Below are 23,009 nucleotides of genomic sequence, written 5' to 3'. Positions count from 1 at the left end.
GAACACTGTCTGAGACTTTGTAAAAATTTCTGCCGAACTTATTTCAGGCTTTAGCCAGCTTTCTGCACCTATAACAGATTTCAGCTTCTGTGCTTTCTATTAGCGCTTGTAGCTCAGGGACTTTCCCAGCACAACTACAACAATTTACAACTACAATTCTGACAGTTCCTTGATCCAAGCACGTCCTGTATTTGCCATGCACCCTTTGAGATTGCAGCCCACCCTGTACTTTCCTGAGGCCTTCTAACCTAAAAAGCAGCCCAACCACACAGCCTCCGCTACCCGTGTAGCTGCCAGCTGAGGGTAGTGAACTCCTGACCTGTTCAACAGAACCCGAAACTCCACCACCCTATGGCGCAAGTCAAGGGATCTGCAGCCAACACGGTCGCAAAACCGTCTGAGCCTCTGATTCAGACCCTCCACCTGGCTCTGCACCAAAGGTCCGCAGTCGGTTCTGTCAACGATGCTGCAGATGGTGAGCTCTGCCTTCATCTCGTGAGCAAGACCGGCAACCTTCACTAAATAGATAGCCGATGGAATCCAGAGAGAATTTCCTCAGATCCAAAGTGACACACGTCATTAGTGCCAACATGTGCCACCACCTGCAGCTGGCTGCACCCTGTGCTCTCCGTGGCATCCAGAAGGACCCTTTCCACATCAGGAATGACTCCATCTGGAATGCACACGGAGTGCACACTGGATTTCTTCCCCTCCTTAGCCGCCATATCCCTAAGGGGCCCCATTACGTGACTAACATTGGAGCTCCCAACTACCAATAAGCCCACCGATCTGGGGACAGACGGGACGAGGTCGACATCCCCGTGATACCCAAGACCAGCTCCCCACAATGGTACCCATTGGCAACAGCCTCAAGCTACGCGACCGTAGTCAGCGCCACTTGCAGCAGTGAGCGAAGGGATGCCAACTCAGCTGTCATCCGAACACAGCAATCACAGTCCCTGTCCATTCCAATTGATGTTGAACAACAGTTACTGAAACACAAGTCCGTGCCTAGATAACACAAGGGAAACACGCAAAGAATGTATGAACTAACCTGTACAAATGCCTAACGACTTCGCTACAATCTGCCTGAATTTACGATTACAGTAACTAAAACTCGAAATTACACCTCCTACACGAAATTCACACACAATTTAAGTAAGAATCTACGAAGTAAACACTAAAGCGCGATGCTACAACTCTCAAATACTATAATACGCCCGAAATTTATGAATTAAACAATGCAAGTATCCATAAACATGCAAAGAAATTTAAGAATTAAACTATGTAACAAGTAAGCTAAGACTATACGACTTGCTGCTGGCAGCTGCTTATCCAATGGCGGCAGGGAGAAGTAATTGTTAATCTTGTTACATGCCTCTGTGTCACAGTGCTATAACAGTTGTGGAACTATGATATGTGATGGGTATTTTGTAGAGTTCCCAGTCATTATTCACCGTAGTATTTACATCATTACTGACATCCTGCTTTCGCTGTATGTCATTCTGTATGATTTTCATCCAGTACAAATGACATAAATTTTAATTGTTTCCTAAAGAGCAGGCACTGAAAATACATGGTGTAAATAGCATTAAATTTGGTAAATTTTGCTAATAATGTGTGGAATGCCATATTAATTTCATTAATGAACAAAAAGTCCTCTTGTTTATGGGTTTACAGCTGGAAGATTATTTGCATCTATTTATTACTTGAGCTTAATTTAGAAATGTTGCCGCACTCATAAATAAAGTTCATATGTGGGAGTACGACCACCCGATAAAGCATGCCATAGTGCCTTTGAAATCAGAGTGGATTATGTGACAGGAATAGAAAGAGAAAGTATGCCAAATAAATACTACACAATGGCTGATAGCAAAATAAGAGACAATAGAAATGATTTGGATGCATTCTGACACTCACTCTTCCCAATTGATAAGAATCTCTGTAAAGTTGGATGATACTCATGAGAAGGGAATAGGGAGACCTGTCATATACACACAGAAGTTAGCTAGCAGTTATAATTCACAGAATGTTTCCTTCTTTCAGTCCATTGAAGATCCATTGGGAATATCGTGGTCCACTGATTTTATCAAGGAGGATCCTGAATTAAATTTGGAAATGAGTGTAACTGAGAATATTGTAAGTATTTACATGTCTGATATATTGCCTGTAGTCAAGTAATAAGTCTTTTGTTAAATTTGTAGAGTAAAAGATGCATTGCAGTGAAATGGAGAGATTGTCAGTTTTTTGGAACTTGTTGCTGTTCATAATTGTAGAGTATTCTTGTACTTCTGCACTTGACTTTCATTTCGCCTGTTATGTGCTGACTGTTTTAAATAGAAATGGAAGGGGATTGGTGACTGGTATAATTTTGTTTTATGTAGCCCTTGTTCGTATCAACTATATTGTATAATGGCTGTGTGCAATGGTCGCAAAATTTACATTTAGGTGAAGTGTAAGTTCTAATAGTGTAGGTCATTTGAGAAATATTCCTCCTTTCAATAACTTCTGATAAATGCAGTTCTAAAGATCATTGGCTGTTGCTATCTTTTGTGTGAATATTATTCTTACATTTGACCTAAAAAAATTTTGGGTTATGAAAAAGAGAGATAAAATTTGTATGTTGTAGATCAGCCCTGATACGTTGGCCACAACCTGTATATATTGTGGCAGCTTCTGTGGTGCCTGTTGTATTATAAAATTTTCAGTAATAGAATAACTCTGTATATGGCTTTTGGTGAATGATAGTACATAGATGAAGCCATGTACGACCTTGTCATTAGTCCTGGCAGATCTAAAGAAGAAAGATAAATTTTTTACATATGATTTATGACCTTGGTAAGGTAAAGAGATGCTCAAATTGATAAATATGTCACAGGAATGAAACTAGACAATGATCAGGGAACATTTAACATGCAATTGCAGAAGGTTAGGTACTGGCTCGCTCTTGATCTCCTTGTTCATAAACAAACTTGTTGCAGTTGCAAAGCAATCTTCAGGCACAAAATGTTGGCTTCTTCAACACAGAAATGTGTGGTGATGATACAAGCATACAGGTCAAGGAACCAAACGATCATGCTAGGGACAGCTCACATTATGTAAAGGAATGTAGCTGATTCACAGGTAACAGGCCAAGACTTTGACACAGAGACTCATGTTATGCCATTTTAAGCAAATTAAAGGGATGCATTGGCATCACAAGTAGACAGGTCAGTAAGTGAAACAGTAGTACTGTTGTTCCACAAGAAGGGTTTTACAGAAATGAAAATGCCACACATAGTAGTCAGGGATGTGCAAATAAGGAGCTAGGCCAAAACAACGATCTGTACAGTGTCCTAGGGCATACCTGTAGTTGTCAGAGTGGCTGGATTGTAGTTGGTGACCATTTACCATGAAAATACAAAAGGCCATACTGGCCTTCGTATGCAGTCAAAGAGATCACAGGTCAAACAAGATGTCTCCATGGCATCAGGGCCAGAGGTTCAGGGATAGTGTCCACTGCATGGAGTGCTGCTCCCGTAGCAAGTGTGTAGAACAGTGTGTTTCTGGTTGAGTGGTCTGGAAAACCATGTCATGTGGTTGGCACTGAAATCACTGATGTGTAAACCCCCCCCCCCCCCCACTTGTTGCTTTGAAAATATGTAACTTAGATTAAATAGTGGTAGACACCTGAGCAAATCTACAAATAGGATGTGTGATAACAGTGATCCTGAGTGGCACATGCAGTTTTGCAGTGAACATCTGAGCTCTGTCAGCTAGTGACATGCAGTGTTTGTGGTCTCAGGAGCATAAAATGCTAGGGCTTAATGATGCAGAAAAATAGGGCTGACCATTTTGATACTGGCACATGGCCAACAATATTCTGTATTAATTGTGGAATTTGGAACTTTTTTTAGGTAATTGCATGAGACGCTAGAGCAAGCTAGCAAGATAGCAAAGTAATACTTTGCTGGAGAAGCAATTAAGTGATAGGCTGCCACATCTGTCATTGGTAGGTTCAAACAGTACATAGGTGTTATGGAGATGCTTCAGAAACTCAAATGAGAACTTCCAGAAGGAAGGTAATGTTCTTTGGAGGAACACTATGGAGAAAATTTAGAGAATTGCCATTTGAACCTGATTGCTGAACAATTTTGTTGTTTCCAACATACATTGCACATAAGGACTATGATGATAAAATTTGAGAAATCGGGGCTGATATGGAGGCACATAGACAGTCTTTTTCCCTCATATTTGCGAGTGGAATGGGAATGAAAATGACCAGCAGGGTTATGGTGTACCCTTCCCAATGCGCCATTAGCTGGATAGCGGAGTATCGATGTATGTGGAGATACTAGGTAAAATAAGTAGCTCACAAATGTAGTAGGAGCAACAGTGATATTTTTCATAGTAAATGTACATTAACATACATACAAAATCATCCATTAGCAGTTTCCATAATTAGCAGTGTCAGTAGATTAGCACTAGTCACAAATAGCTTGTTGTCAGTTAACTTCAGAGGTAATTTTCCTGTGGGAGCTTCTGCCTTAAGATTTGCAGACTGGCTCACCCCACTTCCATCCACATCTTCATTTATGGAATGCAATGTGTAAATCAAGGAATGAACAAATGAATAACATTCACACCCCATCTCTAGCCAGAGCAAAGGTTACAGTGTTCAAAGCAAATTTAATTTTATGGAAAAATTTCTGAAACATTCAATAAGACGCAACCCATCAAGACAAATTATCATATTTTACTGAAAGAAACTATACCTGTATAAGCAATTCTTCAGGATGTTTAAAACCATCAGATTTCACAAAGCTATAATATTGTAATAAATAAAGGTACAGAATTGGTGTCGGATTTTTACTTCTATATATGCCTGCAAATCCTTTATTTACAAAGGAACCATATGATCTTCCCATTGCTTACAATTCATGTGTGTGCACATCTGATATTAAGGTGGTTTTCACAGCTGTGTTTAGGATCAGATTCATCATTTACTGATCACAAAAATCAAAATTCTTTTCAACACATTTAAGCAGCCATGTTATAGACTTCATCCATTCATTTGCAAGCATGTCAGTTTAAGAAACTCACTGCTGTTCGCATGTAGTATCATAGTTCATCCAATGATGTTGGAAGAGGAGGCACATACATGGAGCCTTTCACAAACTCCAGCCAGTAAAAGAGATAGCATACCGAGAGATGAAGCAAATTTCCAGCTCAGGTCTGCAGCATCTTTAGCTGATCAATCCCTCAGGAGCTAACTGTTCAGAAGGGCTCTTTTGTGCAGGTTCCAATGCAGTGGTACGCAATTCATATGAGCAATTATATTTCTGATAATTTTTCATCTGTTCTGTTTTTGGTCGCTCTGTTTTTTTCTAATATTGTCAACTTTCTTCAGTTTGTTACAGAATTCCCTTCTCTTCAGATTCAGTTCAGTGCCAATCCCACTAAATTGTTCATCACATCCCATAAGTTTGATAATAAATCATGATCACTACCAACAAACTTCCTGTCCCATGTTGCACAGCACATTACCCTTATTAATGTTGCAGCTACCAGTTCAAGTCATCCCTTGAAGACTCATTTTGTAACATCTAATGTAATTAGAAACAACCTGCTACTGGAAGAAGTAGACATTACTGTACACACACAAAATGATACATACTGCATACAATTCCTTGGTGTCTGCTTGGGTTTCAATTGAAATGGGGTCAAGAAAATGGTAAACTTCTCAAGTTGATCCCCTCAGCATTGCTCACCTTGAGGCAATTATGATAGCATCTCTTGGAGTTTTGACTTGTTTTTGGAAATATCTTCTGGGACATCCAACTGCAAATAAATAAAATTTTTGTTACTTAATGTAAAAGCCAATAGGGTGTCCCATAGTGACACGTAGGTGCAGGATCCCCTAGGTCAGTGAAGAGGTTTATGCGAGGTGTTCAGTTGTCAACATCACATCATTTGTACTACAAGCTTGTATAGGATAAATACTAATTTGTTTATAGCTGCCATGTCCTATAAGATTATCATATAGGGTAGTACTGAGTGAAAGCATGCTAGGAAACATTTCTGCAAGTTGACACTCTGGAAGAACACTCTTTAATTGCAAGGCAGAGAGATATGAGCTGTTTGGTTAACTCATTCTCATGCTGGTGCTTCCTTAATTTAATATCCATCCAAATGCCCAAGAACTTAACTCATAGATCCTCATCCAGTGCCTGTAATTGATATCTCCTTGTATCTGTAAGTCATTTGGATTTGTTTGGAATTGCATCATGTGTGCTTTTGTAAGTCTAAAGGTTGAATTTTTATTCTGTTGCCTGTAAACCAGTTGCAAGCATGATCCATTATTCTTCTGGCTGTTTTTAGTATGAGTGTGTTTGCTGGTTAACAGTGTACTTGTCATTTGCAAGCATTGCAGATTTTGAAGAAGGCATCTCCAATGGTTTTAGCACAACATATATGTAGGTGAGGATAAATCAAATGCTGAACCCTGTGGGACATTGTATGTATTGTTTCCCCATTGTGTATTCAGTTTTCCTCCCAAGGCATCATTTATTACTACGACCCAGTTTTTTGTTGCTAAGCTAAGATTCAGTTCTTGTAAGTGTAGTTCTTTTAACACCATAACAGTGTAGTTTCCCGACTAAAGGGAGATGAAGGTTGTAATGTGATGCCAATAAGGTTTCTCCACTTCTACTGCATATTTCAGTCATGCTGTAAAGTCAGCATAATATTTTAGTTATTAGATTGTTGCAATCATTACAAGAGTAGTTCCTGCTTCCATCAGCAGATGATTCTTGTGACTGATTTGACCATTCATCTGATGAAACTGATGTCTGGTCAAGTTTACACTTCCTGACTGAGTCTGATGTATCTAATTTCAATGGTCACCTACCCCCCCCCCCCCCCCCCCCCAGTTTTTTCAGCTACTGTTAAGAAATTGTTTTCATGGCCTGATATTATCTCAGTTTTTCCTAAATATTAGGCTGGTGCATAAGTTGATAGCACTTTCATTTTGCATGTTGGTATTTCCTGTTGCTGAGGGTTTATTTATCAATTGTCATTTTTTATTTGTAGTTCACTGTTGCTCTTTGAATCTACATATTGTCATTTTGTCATTTGAATATAGTAAGTGGAACTGTGGCCACTAGATAGTGGAGTGCCAAGTGGAGAAAGAGGAGCATTGTTGGGTTCTATGTAGGTGTAAAAGCAATGGAGGCAGCCAGAAACATTTGCATCCTGTTTGTGTTTAATACCATTGGACAGAGCTGTTCAAGAAAATTGTTTTTTCATTCTAGGGAGAATTGTTTTGCCATTAGTGACTTACCTTCAAGGTTTGATGGCAATCGTTTAAATGCATTAATTCACAATTATCCATGTCACTGTACTTCAGAACTGGCAATTTCGATGAACTGTGATCATTTCATGACCTTCTGATATTTGTGTGCAATGGATAAGGCTCAAAAATAGGGTGTGTGGATACCACATGCACTAAACCAAAATCACAAAAATGGATGGCCATATGCACATTCTAGCTTGCCTTTAATCAGTTGTATGTGAACAACACTAATCATTCCTGCCCTGTATCATTATGCTGATCAGAAATGGTGGCTTAGTGCTAAAATAAGGAAAAGAAAGGAATGGTTGAGCCCAAACAAAGCATCAACAAAAAGCATCCACAAAAGATAATGTACATTCTGTGTGGTTTACTATGAATTGCATCCTTGCGATGTAACCAGTGATTACTACTGACATTTACTGTCAACAGCTGAGACTGGTTGCAGATGCTGTACATGAACAATGACCAGGAAGACACTGCTCAAGGAAAACGCCTGCCCACAATCTGCTAGACTGACAAAAAACAGTACACAGGAGTTGGGTGTTGGTCATTGCACACCCACCTTATTTAACTGATCTTGCACCCTCAGATTTTCTCCTTTTCTGCTCTCAATTGAACAGCCTTAAAGGAACTTCCTTTCCTGATGAAAATGCGCTCAGAGCCTTCTTAATGAGTTCTTCGCCTTAAAACCAGGTGACTTCTACAGTTACAGAATGAAAGTAATCACAGCATTCAGAGACTGTTGTAAATAGTGAAGGAGAATATTTTGTTGATTATTTAAGTTTCTTTTATTTGTATCTGTTATATATTAAAATTAGGGAAAGTGCCATGAACAGTATACCAACCAAATAATTGCTGCAAAAGGGTACATATGCCTTATCTTTTTTCATTTTACTGCTAAACTGTGTTTCCTTTCATCTCTGTCTAACCAGTATGTATAATGTTTAAAATAATACTTGGTCTGTTAAGCCCAGTGTCTCAATAGAGATGTTAGTATTATACATATCTTTTGCAACACAGTTAAATCAATAGATATGTGCTAAGTCTTCAATGATGAATCATATCATCTTTAATTGTCAAGTTTATAAAGAATTTAATATTTTCTCAAAATAATTCTGATCCCCCAGTAAGGTTATGGCTGAGTAAATGACAGAAGATTTTTAATTTCTTGTCACAAAATGTGCTCTGTTGAGAGGTTAATGTAACATATGCATGGTTGTTTCTCAGGACATTTGAGTAGTGGTGTCAGGGTCAGCTGTGTTGTGACAGTTATCCAACATAAAAGCTAATTACTCTTGTTCTGAGGTATTGGTTTAAATAATTTTAATGAACAACCCAAAGGGTGCATTGAAATATTATCAAAAAATGAGCATAGCTTCTAATACTAATTATGTATGAAAAAATTCAATGAAGAATTGACAGAATCTGTAAATTAGTTATTAAATTTGTTTACTTCAGTGTAGAAATGACTGAAGCACTAAATATCCACCAATTGATGTTGGATGTTGGAATTAATTTGAATTTGTTGTATAATCAGTAGGCCTGGTAGCTGCAGTGGATAAAGATACAATTATTTCTTAATGGAATACAACAGTATACTTACTCATTAATGGTCAGTTGAATCAAAAGTAGAATTCAGCTGAGGAAAGAGTGGTTCCAAGTTTCCTCTTGGACAATCACACACATGAAAAATGAGTTTCATTAATTGTTATAGTAACATTTCCTTTTCTAAATGATTGATGTTTACACACAGTTGGCTGTGTGGAATTAAAGGTCGCTCCTGAAAGAATTTTTTAAAATTATATTTAAATCAGAAATTGTTTGAATTGCACCCTTCCTTTAAAATACAAATACATATGGAATGGGTTACATTAGGCATGCAGTAATTGTATCTAAAACTTGTAATCTTGAAGATGAAAGTCAAAAACTAATTGCATTTTGGACACCATAGATTCTATACATGGCTCGCACAAATAGCGTCATACATAGTGCAATTTTGGATACTCTAAGAAACTAAAAATATACATAAATCATATGATTTAAACACACAAGTCTTTGTTTTTCATTATATTACATTTTCTTCTTAAAAAAAAAAAGATTCATGTTGCAACACAGTTGTATGTCCCAATTCTAAACACATAAGAAATATCTGTTGCTTTTTAAATAATCATTGGTTGATTTATTAATGTTCAGATTTGTTCAGTTCCAACAAAAAGTGCTGTCACTTTTGTATTGTGTGAAAAAATTTCAGCCTGTGGAATGGGTTTCAAAAACATTTCCATAGCTTCTGCATTTTCAGAGATGCCATAGATATTGTTTTATACCTATCTTATTTAAAATTTCTACAGTGACAAACAATCCAGGATTTATCATATCAACATGCACATATTTGCCAGCATCTGTTGCAATTGTCTTCATCTGCAGCATTTGATCCCCGCAAGAACCACTTTCCACCGGAATACCCAGCATCCTTAGATATGAGTAGTAGTTTGGTTTTTTCAACGTTCAGGATTGTTGGGTCAACAGTATTATGATAGTGTAAGGTAAAAAATAATAGTAGTTTTGAATATGAGCAAAAAGTTAGACCTGAACGTAATTTATGCTCACTCTGTTGTCCAGAAACCATCTTCCAGTACCATAAAACATGGTTTTACCTTGAATCTGAGTTTGTGCACATTCATAAAAATCAGCCAGCATACCATTTTCTGTGTTTCATCTGGTTCCACACTACTCTCCTCATTGTACCACCAATAGCATCTGTCACAACTTCACCATTACATGCAGTAAAGAATAGCAGTCCATTTCCACTTAAAAAACTTTCGAACACAAACTGGATATCGTGTACTTGTTTTCAAATAGGTAGGTACAGCCATCTCAAAAAAATTGTCAAATTTTTTGGAGACATGAGATCATCATCTTTACATCAGCTATTATTTATGGGACAACACAGCAACATAAACTGTTTCATGTGGTAGATCTCATTGGTGATGGTGGCATGATAAAATATTCCTGCAGCATTCAGGTGCAACCTGTGAAGACTGTACTTGTGCATTTGATGAATAAGCACTTCAACTTTTGTCTTCATTAATCAAAGAAACATTATCTACAAAGTCTGTCTGTAGATTTCCAGATTTGAGATCCATTTTGCACATATCCCTAATTCAGCAGATTGTGAGTTTTTCATGAAGCAGTGAAATGTTAAATATAAAATTTATTAATATCTGATACATCATCAGTGATTGTACCATTAACTACTTTATATTTTTGTTGCCTGTCAACATCAATCAATTTTTCCATTTTACTTCTTTGTCAGTGAACTTCATTATTTAATATGAAGTGAAGTTTAGGAGTTACAGCTTTTACACTTTTTACACGAGTTCATAGTATACATGAATTAACAGTAAACCACATGTTCCAGTAATTCCTTACCTCAAGAAAAAACGCTCTTGCCAGTGCATTCACCAGATAGTTGGCATGACACCTACATACATACATCGAGGTGTATTCAAAACCAACAAAATGTGTAATGAATGAAAGTATTTTTTATTTGCCCCATTTCTTTGTCTGCATCACATTGTTTATAAGCTCCCTGAGGTGAAAATACTATGTAGTGTTTTTGCAGCACTTTGTGCATCTTAGTCTTCGGATCTTTAAATAATTAAGTATCCCATCTGTCAGGTGCTTGACAGATTCTCATCTCTGTTGTAAAAAAATTAAACTGTTTGCTTCTGTTTTTCTCAAACATTGTTATTCAGTTTGTGTAGTTAATGTTTCTTAAACATTATGGAAGTTGTTGCACTTTAACAATTATTTTGTTTGTTACTGCATATTTCCATGTTGGGCTCGTGGATGTAACTATCTTTTTACTGATTTTCCTGAAGTTTATGCAGATTAGTATGAACCTAAATAGGGTTCTGATTGTTACACTCCAGTGACAAGAGTGGTTTTGCATTTACTTTCTTTGTACATACTCTTCACAACTCTTTCTTCCTCTTTTCCTTTATTTTAAAACTAGACATTTGCTAAGTTGCGCTCTCTCTCTCTCTCTCTCTCTCTCTCTCAAACTTACTATCCATTATCTTTAACAAAAAGCTAGTATTAATAATGTGTAACAATGCACCAGCCTTCATATACTGATGTATTACTCTGTAACTTATTCAGCAAATGAAACTTTTATTGTTTCATCCACAAAATAATTCCCCCATAAATTCTTTTCTTTACAGTACACATTTTTAAAAACTTGTTTAGGTTGAAGTTAACTAACAAAAAATGTAAACTTTGTTCCTGACCTACCTTCTGTGTAGTAAGAATCGTTGACGTTAAATTCTTCTTTGGATATCACAACTTAATCAGTATTTTTGGTTGCAAATCTGGCAGCAAACATGAAGAATTTAAACTTAAAATGCCTGTAACACTGTAGCCAAACCAAATGTATTTTGTAACATGGTGTATGCAGTTTAAATCAGCACACAGGAAGTGTCATAATGATCAGTAAGTTAGGTATGGTATGTTAAGACAGTCTTCATATCATTGTAACCTCTACTTGTAAGTTTCAAAAAATAGATGTGAGAAATTATTTACATTTTTCCTCCCCAGACAGGAAAATAGATACTACAGCTAAACCATGATGCAAAAAACGAAGATAAGGTTCAGAAAATTATATTTTACTCTTGTGCTTACATTTTGGAATGGCTCAAAACTACAAATTGGTGAGACAAAATGGCTGGCCACGACTTAACTTCAGGAGATGAAATAGCTAGTACTGACAATGCACGCACACAAAAGTACAAGCAACTTCCTTAGCTCTGGGAATGATTAGTTCCTTCATCTGGAAAGAGGAAGGTTAGGAAAGAAGGACAGGTCACTGATACCCAAAGAGTGTCACTCACAAGGAAACATCATCAATTGGGCCTTATATTTTAGAGAGAACAAAAGCACTCCATATTTTATGGAGTAAGACACACTTTTATCTTCAAAAAATTTCCTACAACATTCAGGTGTGTCTTTTACGCAAAATGTAAAAATGTCCATTATTTGATGTAAAATTCCTGCCAGGCTTAAAAAACAGGCCATATATTCAATGCTGTTGGGAACCTATCTCTATCTGGCAACACTGGATTCAACTGGCAGCAGCAGTGCACCGATGTGATGAACATGAGTTGTGGAGCTTCACAAGCTTACTAACACTGTCCCCCTCCTGCCCTACCATCACAAACCCAGAACATTGTCTAGCCTATGATGTGTCACTGCAGTCTACAGTGCCAGTGAACTTGAACTGAAAGTCATTTGTATTATCGGTAACAGAAGAGTATTTTCTTTAGTAGTTTCCTAATAGAAAAAAGAGGTTTCATATGATGTGTGCTATAAATTGAAGGTAATAGCATATGCAGAACAATATGGAAACAGAGCAGCTGAGTGGCATTTTGGTCCTTCTCCACCAAAAAGAACCATTCATGATTGGTTTGCTAGTAAGGAAGAACTGAAAATAATGAGGAAGACTGTGCAAATTGAGGACTGAATGCAAAATGGCCAAAACTACTGTTATCCAAAATTAAAGCAACAAACAACACCACCCCTGTCCTGCGTTTAGTTCACGAAACAGTCCTACATACTGTCAACCAGATGTCTGTATGATCGTGTTTTGCACGGAAGATGGCATTCCCGTCAACTGACAACTATGCCAATGATGTCAGGGCATGTATGAAATGAGGTAGTGTTTGTTGGGTAACCCCACATCCACAATAACCATGTACACAGCTACAGACAGTGCAATATGACACAGAGAAAATGCCTACCAGACTTGGCAGTGGAGGGCCGTAGGAAGAAAGGAAGCAGGACAGTAAAAAATTAATGTGGGCTGATGGATTTGTGTGAATTGTTCCAGTGTTTCTTGGACGGGGCGACAGCTCAGAGAGACTGAAACTGTATCCCAAAGTCCAGAGCAGGGCCGACCATGTGTGACTTCAGAAGAGAGCACCGTTATTTGGCTGCAAGGTCACAACAGACTGCCTTAGAACTGCACGGCAACTGGCATATGAGTTTGTATCATCCACGGGACATGTTGTATCAAAGTAAACTGTGTGCATATGGCTTTGGCAGAGTGGCCTTCATTGTTGGAGACTTGCTGTATGTCTAGCACTGACACATCTTCACAGAAGTCAGCATCTAGAGTGAACAGACAGCTTGCTTGTGACTCAGGGCAGGCTGCCCTGTCTTGCATTCATTTTTGGTGGACCCCATGCTGCATTCCAGGATGTCACTCTGTGTGTCACAGGCATGTGGCATAGGCTGTGATAGTGGGAGAAGAATCATGTAGTATACAAACCGCTGAGTACTTCAGCACTCCAGTTTGTTTCTTTAGGGTTTAAGGCATGTGTTATAAATAGTATTCTGGTGGCAAGTGATGAAAAGCTTCTGTCTTTCCACTAGCATGTTGCAGGATTGTCTGTTGCTATACTATGCACAGCTGGCTCTGCTTTGCAAAGCAAGTTGGCCATGTTTTGCTTCGCAATGCATAACACCCTCACCTGTCTGCAGCTGGCTCTGTTTCAACTCTTTCTGCTCTGGCATATTCTTTTACCATTGACGCCGGCCGCGGTGGTCTCGCGGTTCTAGGCGTGCAGTCCGGAACCATGCGGCTGCTACGGTCGCAGGTTCGAATCCTGCCATGGGCATGGATGTGTGTGATGTCCTTAGGTTAGTTAGGTTAGTTAGGTTTAAGTAGTTCTAAGTTCTAGGGGACTAATGACCACAGCAGTTGAGTCCCATGGTGCTCAGAGCCATTTGAACCATTTTACCATTGACGGTCGATACACTACATTGACCTTTTTATCAAGACTGTCTGTCGGGTTGACCAAACTATACTATCCATTACATCAGTGTTACTGGTGACCTTTATTTCCAGCGTTATTTTCCCTCTTAAGTATCGTTCTAACAATTAGTTACCTGAACCTTTTCACTGAATCTTATACATTTCCATAGGGCCCCTTGCCCTGCACCTTAACTGGAACACCATGGTACTAATTTCATTACTATGCTTCTTGCACAGTCATTTCTTACTCTCTACTCCTCACTAAAAAGCGAAAATAAATCAATTATTCTTCATATTATATCACTGTGCATTCTGCTTCTTTTATGATTCGATTATCCAATGAGGTGGAATCTGAACAATGGCTGGGTCCGAACTTGGTGGTATTCTTTGTTTTTTATGTACCAGAACAACACCAGGCTCAACAGAACGAGTGCTGCTGTGGTGGTTAGTATGACAATAGTCAGTGTTGTCTCTTTCCAGTGCTGATTTTTCACAATATGAATTTACACGCTGCATAAGGTTTCCAGGGAGATTGGAACCCTCCTGCTGATTCAGAAGTGTTTTTATAGATCACATTAGTTCTGGCTCTAGAGTTTGATATAAGCTGCTCAGATTTGTGGCATGTGGCACTTCCATGGGCTCCTTTGGCCAGTACAAATGTGGCTGGGAAATACTCAAGTGAGTTATCCCTGCAGCTGCGGTGGACAGGCAGAAAGTAGGCCCCATTATGTTGAATACTGTTCCATTTAATAAGAAAGCATTCACCTTTCACTCTACCCTCCTTGATGTACCCCTCCATTTCTTGCAACAACTATCTGCTACTACCATGTTCTCAAAGCTAGGGTACAATCCATGTGCCTTGACCTGCTGAAAGTACGATTCTGGCTGGACCACATTTTAATTGCATTTTCTTTCCTCCTTTGCCCCATTAGCAACAGGAATCCTGCCCCACTCATATTACCATATGTGGACAGACCATGATTTTCTCTCTGTGGCATTTTTGTATCTTTGCTTCCTCCATTTCTACGTATCTTCCTTCATCTTTTGCAGTTAATGACAGTCGCTGAGTTTTTACTCTTACAAATTTCTTCAGTGTTCCCCTTGTGACGAGCTATGCATGAATTATGTAGCACTCATGATGTTCTTGTTTCCCTGCTACTGTTACAGAAGTGGAAATAGAAACTTTTCTTCCATCAATTCTCAATGATGCTGTGGCTACTCCAAATTAAAGGGCAAGTCTTTGTGCTCAGGTTATGAAACCACCCTCATCTTCAGTAACAGTTCCTTCTGTACTTTCCTTAGACCCTTTAAATACTGCCGTTCTTGCAACAAATTTACCTCTAGCTGAAACACTATCTTCTATGGACTGCAACCATTTTAATAATTACTTCCCTATTCAAGACCTTTACTTGGGTTTCAAGTTCCCTGATATTCTGAGTAATATATAATACTGCTGCTTTTCCACTTCAGCTATCTGCATTTCCATGCTTCTTCTCAGTTTTGTATATAAGTCCAAAATCTTATTTGCTTAGCCTTACTGTTCATCGTGTCAACGTATTGGGAATGATTCTTTAACCCCAACAACCATTTTAATGCCACATGATCTGTTATTACTCTAAATGTTTTACTATACAGATAAAATTTGAAATATGTGAGTCCGCAAATACGGTTAGCATCCCATTCTCCATTTTGGAATAATTTCATTCTTCAGAATTCAGTTCCCTTGAGCATAAGCTACTGAATGTTCTGCACATTCCACCTCTTCTGATGAGACACAGCCTGTTGCATGGTAATCATGCATCACATAATAAAACAAATTTGCTATTAAAATTAGGAAACAGCACAATTGGACTCAATTTTAAAGCTTCTTTTAACTCCTCAAAAGCATGCTGGCACTGTTCTGACCATACAAACTTGGTACCCTTCTTTTAACAATTGTGTAACCTTCTGGCAATATTGGCATATCCTTTTATCAACCACTGGTAATAGTTCACAAGTCGAGAATGATTGCGACTCTTTTACAGATGAAGGTACAGGAAATTCCCATACAGCTGTAATTAATCTTGGGTCTGTCTTAACTCCATCTTGTGGTATGTCCTCGGTATGCTATCTAACCCATTGCAAAATCACATTTTTCTGTACTCAGTGTTCACTTCACTGCTTTTAACCTTAGGAATACTTCCCTTAATCGCTGCATATGCTATTTGATATCACTTCTATAGACAATTATTTCACGAAGATACACAGAGCTTTGCCATGGTTTCAGACTTCTGGGTATTGCGTCCAACAATCTCTGAAATGTTACAGGTGCATTTTTAATGTGGATGGCATCCGTCTGATTAGGTAGTCATCCCAGGGTGCCTGAAATTCTGTTTTGTCAGTCCTGTGGTGCAGGCTCTATCTGGTGATACTCACTCTTCAAATCCATTGTTAAAAAATTAGCATAGCTCTAAATTATCCATAACTTCTGTTATGTTTGGGAAAGAGTAGGCATCCATTACGGTTTTCACATTTAGGTGTCTGTAATCAAACATATTTTTTGCACAACTATTCCTGCCCACTGTCGACGTTACATTCTTCAATTATTCCATCTTTCAGCTGTTGATCGATTAATAACTCCAAAAGTGGGTGCAAGTACCTAGCTATTCTGTATGGCTTGTGGTAGACTGAAGATTTATTTCCTATAGGGATGTAGTGTTGTGTAATAAGTGTACCTGATAATGGTCCTTTTGGAAAAAATAAATCACTGAATTCCAGAAGTAGTTCTGTCATCTGTTCCCTATTGCTTCCCTCTAGATGTTTCACTTTTGGTCCTCATACAGCTTCAGTGATGTCTGGCAGTTCTCCATGGCTGACTCCCCCACATGTCCCATCCTTCTTCCTCCAAGATATTAGCAATTAACAAATGGTTTGTTAATCATATGCCCTATGTGCTGAAATGGTACATAGAAACAGATATGTGCATGATATGTCTGTTAAATGAACAACCCACCTGATCTAATACTTCATTCTCTTCTAATGGTTCCATCACACACAAAATTTGTACCAGCAAGCTAGACTCAACAGTGACACAAAGTAATTTCCAGGACCCTTAGATACATAATCATGCGAATAAAGTCTTGCTATGAGTGTTCATGGTTTAATTTATTCACTCTCCTTGCCACCTCTCTACCTTGACTTAACCTAACTGAACCATTTTTCTGCCACTTTCCACCCTGTGTAGCTGGTAGTTAATTATGGCACAATGCTGATAAAAGAAATCTAATCCCAGAATCATGTCATAGGCCTCAATTTAGTGTGCCACAATCTGTAATTAATGTTTCAATTAAGGGGCTCCGGAACGCCCTATACTTGCAATGTTAAAATAACGCTTATAAATTACATCTTTCCTCACAAAGTATTTGAGGTAGGAAGTTGAACTTTTTACAGATTATTTATTGGAATATGGGCTACAGCTTAACACAGGGATTTTACAAAATATTAGTTCAGTTATTAAAGATGATTTTTTTCAATTGTAATGAAAATTCACAACATCTTTTTTTGCAATTTTTTATTTATATATTCAAAAATCTACAGTTTTTTGGAAAAAGGCTGTGTTAAATTATGTAGAAGGTACTGTGTAATATTTACTGAAAGTTTGAAACAAATATGTTTGGAAGATCCTTAGAAAACATGTAATTAGTATGAGAAAATAAAAGTTTTGGGAATCGAGCGACAAAGATTGTATTAACTTTTTTGTGCATTCCAGGTCATAGGATGGATTATCTTCATCCTCTGCAAACTCCTCCTCCAGCTTCCTCTTGTTCCTCCTCCTGTTTACTCTTGCTTGTATTTCTAGACTCTTTACAGCCCTGTCTGCAGCCCGAAGGCGTTCCTTGTCTAAGGCAAGTATCGCTCGTACCATGTTAGAACCTATCTTCATTCCCATATTTCTAAATACCTTTGGCTTTCCAACATTTCTCCTTTTCTTAAAAGCCTTCAGAGGATTTCTGATAACTTTACTTTTACTCATTATTATACTTCAATAAAACAGAGACTCAAGAAACAGAATTAATTACGAATATTTTCGAGATAATGACAGAGTAAATAAACATGAAACAATTGACAATCACACCAGCGATATATATTGAACCATCACAGGTTAGTCACAACACATACTTTATCTCACATCACTAAAATGTACCTGATGAACACGGACGTTAATAATAACACCATTTGACAGCAGTTTAACAGCGCCATGGTGGGTCACGCCCATGTAGAACACATTTCAAAAAAAATTAAAAATAGTTGTAGTCTATTATATATTTATTAAAAGGTAATAGTCTGCAGATTCAGAAAACGCTAAAAATTAAAAATTGAACTTTTCATGATTTTGCGCCTTAAGCCGTATCCAGGTGGATGTCTAAGTCCGCTGTCCTAATGGTGTGATGTCTTTATTCCCACTCCTTGCAGTATGTACTGTGGTGGTTCCAATTGCGTACATTCCACCAGATCACTACTGGTGACTGAAACATGTTCTCCTGTGTCCCATAATATCATGGAATCCTTTTTCCCTACTATTCTTCTTATCGCATCCACTTCTGCATACAGTTTTGTAGCAGTGCGTAGCGAGCACGGGACCCCGAGCTGATGTGGCCTTCCTTCCTTTCCGGGCTGCATACCTTCCCTTTCCGCATCCTTCCCCATCCCCCATCTTCGCCACCCCCCCCCCCCCCCCCCCTTCACCCATTCACCTCTGGCTCTTTCTTTCCCTTTCTCTGGGGTTATGGTTTGTGCCTACGTCCGGAGACGGACGCTTGTACATATACTACATTCTTCGCCATCCTTCCTTGCTTGTAAGTCTTCCTCCTTCCTTTGTCCTTCTCTTTTCCTTACCTCTTCTCTCTACCTTCTCCGCTGCGGCGTTTGAGACCTCTCTTCTTTCCTTTCCTTTCCCTTTCTCTTTCTTCCTCCCTGTGCGTGTCTGAAGGCCAACCCACGCACTTCCATGCGTAGCCGGTGACGGGGTAACGCGTAATTCCCCGCCTCGGGTAGACAGGTAGGACACGTACGTACCCCCTGGTAACGGCCAGGCCCAGGGACGGGTGATTACCCGAGCTGATACCTTCCGAAAGTGCCGATTGGTCCCTCCGTCCGTTTGTCGGGAGGTGTGACCTGAGGTGTGAACAATCACCTAAGGCGGGAGTGCCCTCAGAGAGGGCCCCCACAAGGGAGGAGCGCGCCATCGGAGACGCCGGTAATCATGGGGGATTCTTCCGCAATGGTTTCCTCACCTTCCACTATGTCTGCTCACAAACGTAAGTTCACTAAGTCTCAGCCACAGACAGTTCTTTCATCGTTGCCACAGTTCCTTGTTGTTTCTCGGTCTGACGCAGGTCACGACTTCTCCACCGTCACCCCTTTCATTATTCAGAAATGTGTCGACGCAATTGCAGGTCCTGTAAAGTCTTGTTCCAGATTACGGAATGGCACCCTGTTGTTAGAAACAGTCAGTGCCCTCCAGGCACAAAAATTGCTGCGTACGTCACTACTACACACCTTCCCTGTCCGGGTGGAACCGCACCGTACCTTAAATTCCTCGCGTGGAGTCGTTTATACACGCTCCCTCGATGGACTGTCTGACGAAGAAATTCAGCACTACCTGTCTGACCAGGGCGTAACGGCTGTTCATAGGGTTATGAAAAGGGTTGACACGAACATCATTCCAACCCGCACTGTCTTCTTGACATTTGACAAAGTTCAACTACCATCGAAAATCAAAGCCGGCTATGAGATAATTTCCGTTCGCCTTTACGTCCCGAACCCTACGCGTTGCTATCGGTGCCAGCGGTTCAATCACACCAGCCAGTCCTGTTCCAATCCGGCCAAATGTGTTACGTGTGGCAGGGATGCCCATGAGGGTGCTTGTCCACCTCCATCCCCTCGCTGCATCAACTGTATGGGTGACCACGCCACTTCCTCTCGAGATTGTCCCGTTTTTAAGGACGAAAAGCTCATCCAGGAAATTAGAGTAAAGGAAAAGGTGTCGACCTTTGCTGCTCGAAAATTATTCGCCAGTCGACAGCCCACCGTGCCTCAGAAAGGAAAATACAGCGCTGTCCTTGCTTCTCATCGGCCAACAAAGGAGGCAGCCACGCAGACTTGCGACCTCACCTTTAGTGCCACGGTCGTCAGATCGGCCAGCGCAAAGATCGCCCGTTCAACCTCACCACTTTCGCCTGCCCACTCTCTGGCTCACCCTTCGTCGAGTTCTGCTACATCTCGAGCCCAAAAGTCAGACACCAAGACTTCGGAAAAAGAGCATACTCGTGAAGAGTTTTTACGTACGGCAACTTCCCAACCATCGGTTCCTCCTTCCTCTAAACATCATACTTCCAAGAAGGCTACAGAGAAACCCAGTTCCTCTCCTTCTCCGCCAAGGCGTGTCCCATCTACAGTACCACCTGGCGGAAGTCGCCCTCGGCCGTCTTCTGTGTCGCCGAGGCGCACTGCTGGCGGCCGATCAACCGGCTGGTGGCAGGAGCTGCTCCTGACCAACCTATGGATCAGGATCTTCTGCCTTCGGCTGAATGCCATTCCATGCTGTCGGTCGCAAGCTCAGAGCAGTCGTTGAGTTGACAGCGACCTTGGTCACATTCCTCCATTTTCTGTTCACCCTATGTCCATTATCCACTGGAATATCCGCGGTATTCGAGCCAATCGGGATGAATTGTCGATACTCTTACAATCCTACTCGCCGGTCATCTTCTGTCTTCAGGAAACAAAGCTGCGTCCCCATGACCGCTTTGTTATCCCTCATTTTCAGTCCGTCCGATATGATCTCCCCTCTGTTGAAGGCACTCCAGCACATGGAGGACTCATGATTCTTCTCCATGAAACTGTCCATTATCACCCAATCCATTTAAACACTTCCTTCCAAGCTGTCGCTGTCCGTCTTTCCCTTTCCGGATACACGTTCTCTCTTTGTACTGTATACATTCCATCGTCCACACCAATGGCACGAGCTGATCTCCTTCATCTTCTTGGTCAGCTTCCACCCCCATATTTGCTGGTTGGGGACTTCAATGCCCACCACCCGCTTTGGGGATCTCCACATCCTTGTCCACGTGGCTCACTATTGCTAGACGTCTTCCACCAAGCAGATCTAGTTTGCCTCAACACTGGGGTCCCTACGTTTTTGTCTGCCTCCACGGCAAATTTCTCATTTGGACCTTGCGGTCGGTACTGTTCCGCTAGCTCGGCGCTTCGAATGGTTCGCCCTTGATGATACACACTCGAGTGACCACTTTCCATGTGTCCTTAGACTGCAGCCTCAACGGCCATATATGCGCCCGCGACGCTGGAAGTTTGCTCAAGCCGATTGGACACTTTTTTCGTCTCTAGCGACATTCGATGACCGTCACTTTCCCAGCGTCGACGATGAGGTCACACATATTACCGACGTTATTCTTACAGCTGCGGAACATTCAATACCACGCACCTCCGAATTGCCCCGGCGCCCCCCAGTTCCTTGGTGGAACGAGGCATGCCGTGATGCACTACGTGAGCGGCGACGTGCTCTCCGCGTTTTCCGCCACCATCCTACTTTGGCCAACTGTATCCGCTATAAGCAGCTACGAGCGCGATGCCGTCGTGTCATCCGCAATAGCAAGAAGGCAAGCTGGAAATTCTTTATTAGCTCATTTAACACCTTCACTCCCTCCTCAGAAGTTTGCAGTCGGCTTCGACGGTTCTCAGGCGCGCCTAGTTTCTCCCCGGTCTCTGGGCTCACTGTCGCGCATGACACATTAGTGGACCCCGTCGCAATTTCTAACTCGTTGGGTCAGCACTTTGCCGAGATTTCAAGCTCTTCAAATTACCCGCCAGCGTTTCTTCCGAAGAAACGTGCAGCGGAAGTGCGACCTCTTGCTTTCTCCTCTCAAAATCGCGAAAGCTACAATACTGTTTTCTCCTTGCGGGAACTCCAACATGCACTCTCTTCTTCTCGCTCCTCCGCCCCAGGACCAGATGGTATCCACGTCCAAATGTTGCTGCATTTATCAACCCACAGTCTGCGTTACCTCCTTCGCCTTTATAATCGAATTTGGACCGACAGTACTTTTCCCAGACGATGGCGGGAAGCTATCGTCGTTCCTGTTCCGAAACCTGGAAAGGACAAACATCTTCCCTCTAGCTATCGCCCCATTTCTCTCACGAGTAGTGTCTGTAAGGTTTTGGAGCGTATGGTGAATTACCGTTTAGCGTGGTGGCTGGAATCCCGCAGTCTTTTAACAGCTGCCCAATGCGGATTCCGAAAGCATCATTCTGCAGTTGACCATCTTGTTGCTCTCTCCACTTATATCATGAACAATTTTCTCCGGAAACGCCAAACGGTAGCAATATTTTTTGATCTGGAGAGAGCATACGATACCTGTTGGAGGACAGGCATCCTCCGCACACTGTTCTCTTGGGGCTTTCGAGGCCGGCTGCCCCTTTTTCTTCGCGAATTTATGGCAGAGCGCACATTTAGGGTGCGGGTGAACACTACTCTCTCCCGCACTTTCTCCCAAGAAAACGGGGTACCCCAGGGCTCCGTGCTGAGTGTTGTACTGTTTGCCATCGCTATAAATCCAATTATGGATTGTCTCCTTCCCGATGTCTCGGGCTCCCTCTTTGTGGATGATTTTGCGATCTACTACAGCTCTCAACGGACCAGCCTTCTTGAACGACGTCTTCAAGGATGTCTCGATCGCCTCCACTCTTGGAGCATCGAAACAGGCTTCCGTTTCTCTCCCAGTAAGACCGTTTGTGTTAATTTTTGGCGACGTAAGGAGTTTCTTCTGCCCTCCTTACATCTAGGACCTGTCAACCTTCCGTTTTCAGACG

At 40.7% G+C, this 23,009-nt stretch overlaps 1 protein-coding gene across 10 annotated transcripts in view; it reads left to right on the top strand.

The window, feature by feature from the left end:
• The window catches only part of LOC126213566 (zinc finger protein 99-like), a 599,001-nt gene that overhangs the window by 394,119 nt on the left and 181,873 nt on the right, over positions 1 to 23,009 (top strand). For all 10 annotated transcript variants that reach the window (XM_049941413.1, XM_049941407.1, XM_049941406.1 and 7 more), the window contains one exon: positions 2,047 to 2,139. In XM_049941413.1, the coding sequence (XP_049797370.1) occupies positions 2,047 to 2,139 (93 nt within the window). The remainder of the gene's footprint in view (positions 1 to 2,046; positions 2,140 to 23,009) is intronic.

Source organism: Schistocerca nitens, chromosome 11 (assembly GCF_023898315.1).
Source record: "Schistocerca nitens isolate TAMUIC-IGC-003100 chromosome 11, iqSchNite1.1, whole genome shotgun sequence".
In the NCBI taxonomy this organism is placed as follows: Eukaryota; Metazoa; Arthropoda; class Insecta; order Orthoptera; family Acrididae; genus Schistocerca; species Schistocerca nitens.
The sequence above is the reverse complement of the archived record's forward strand: the minus strand, read 5'-3'. Positions and strand labels throughout refer to the sequence as shown.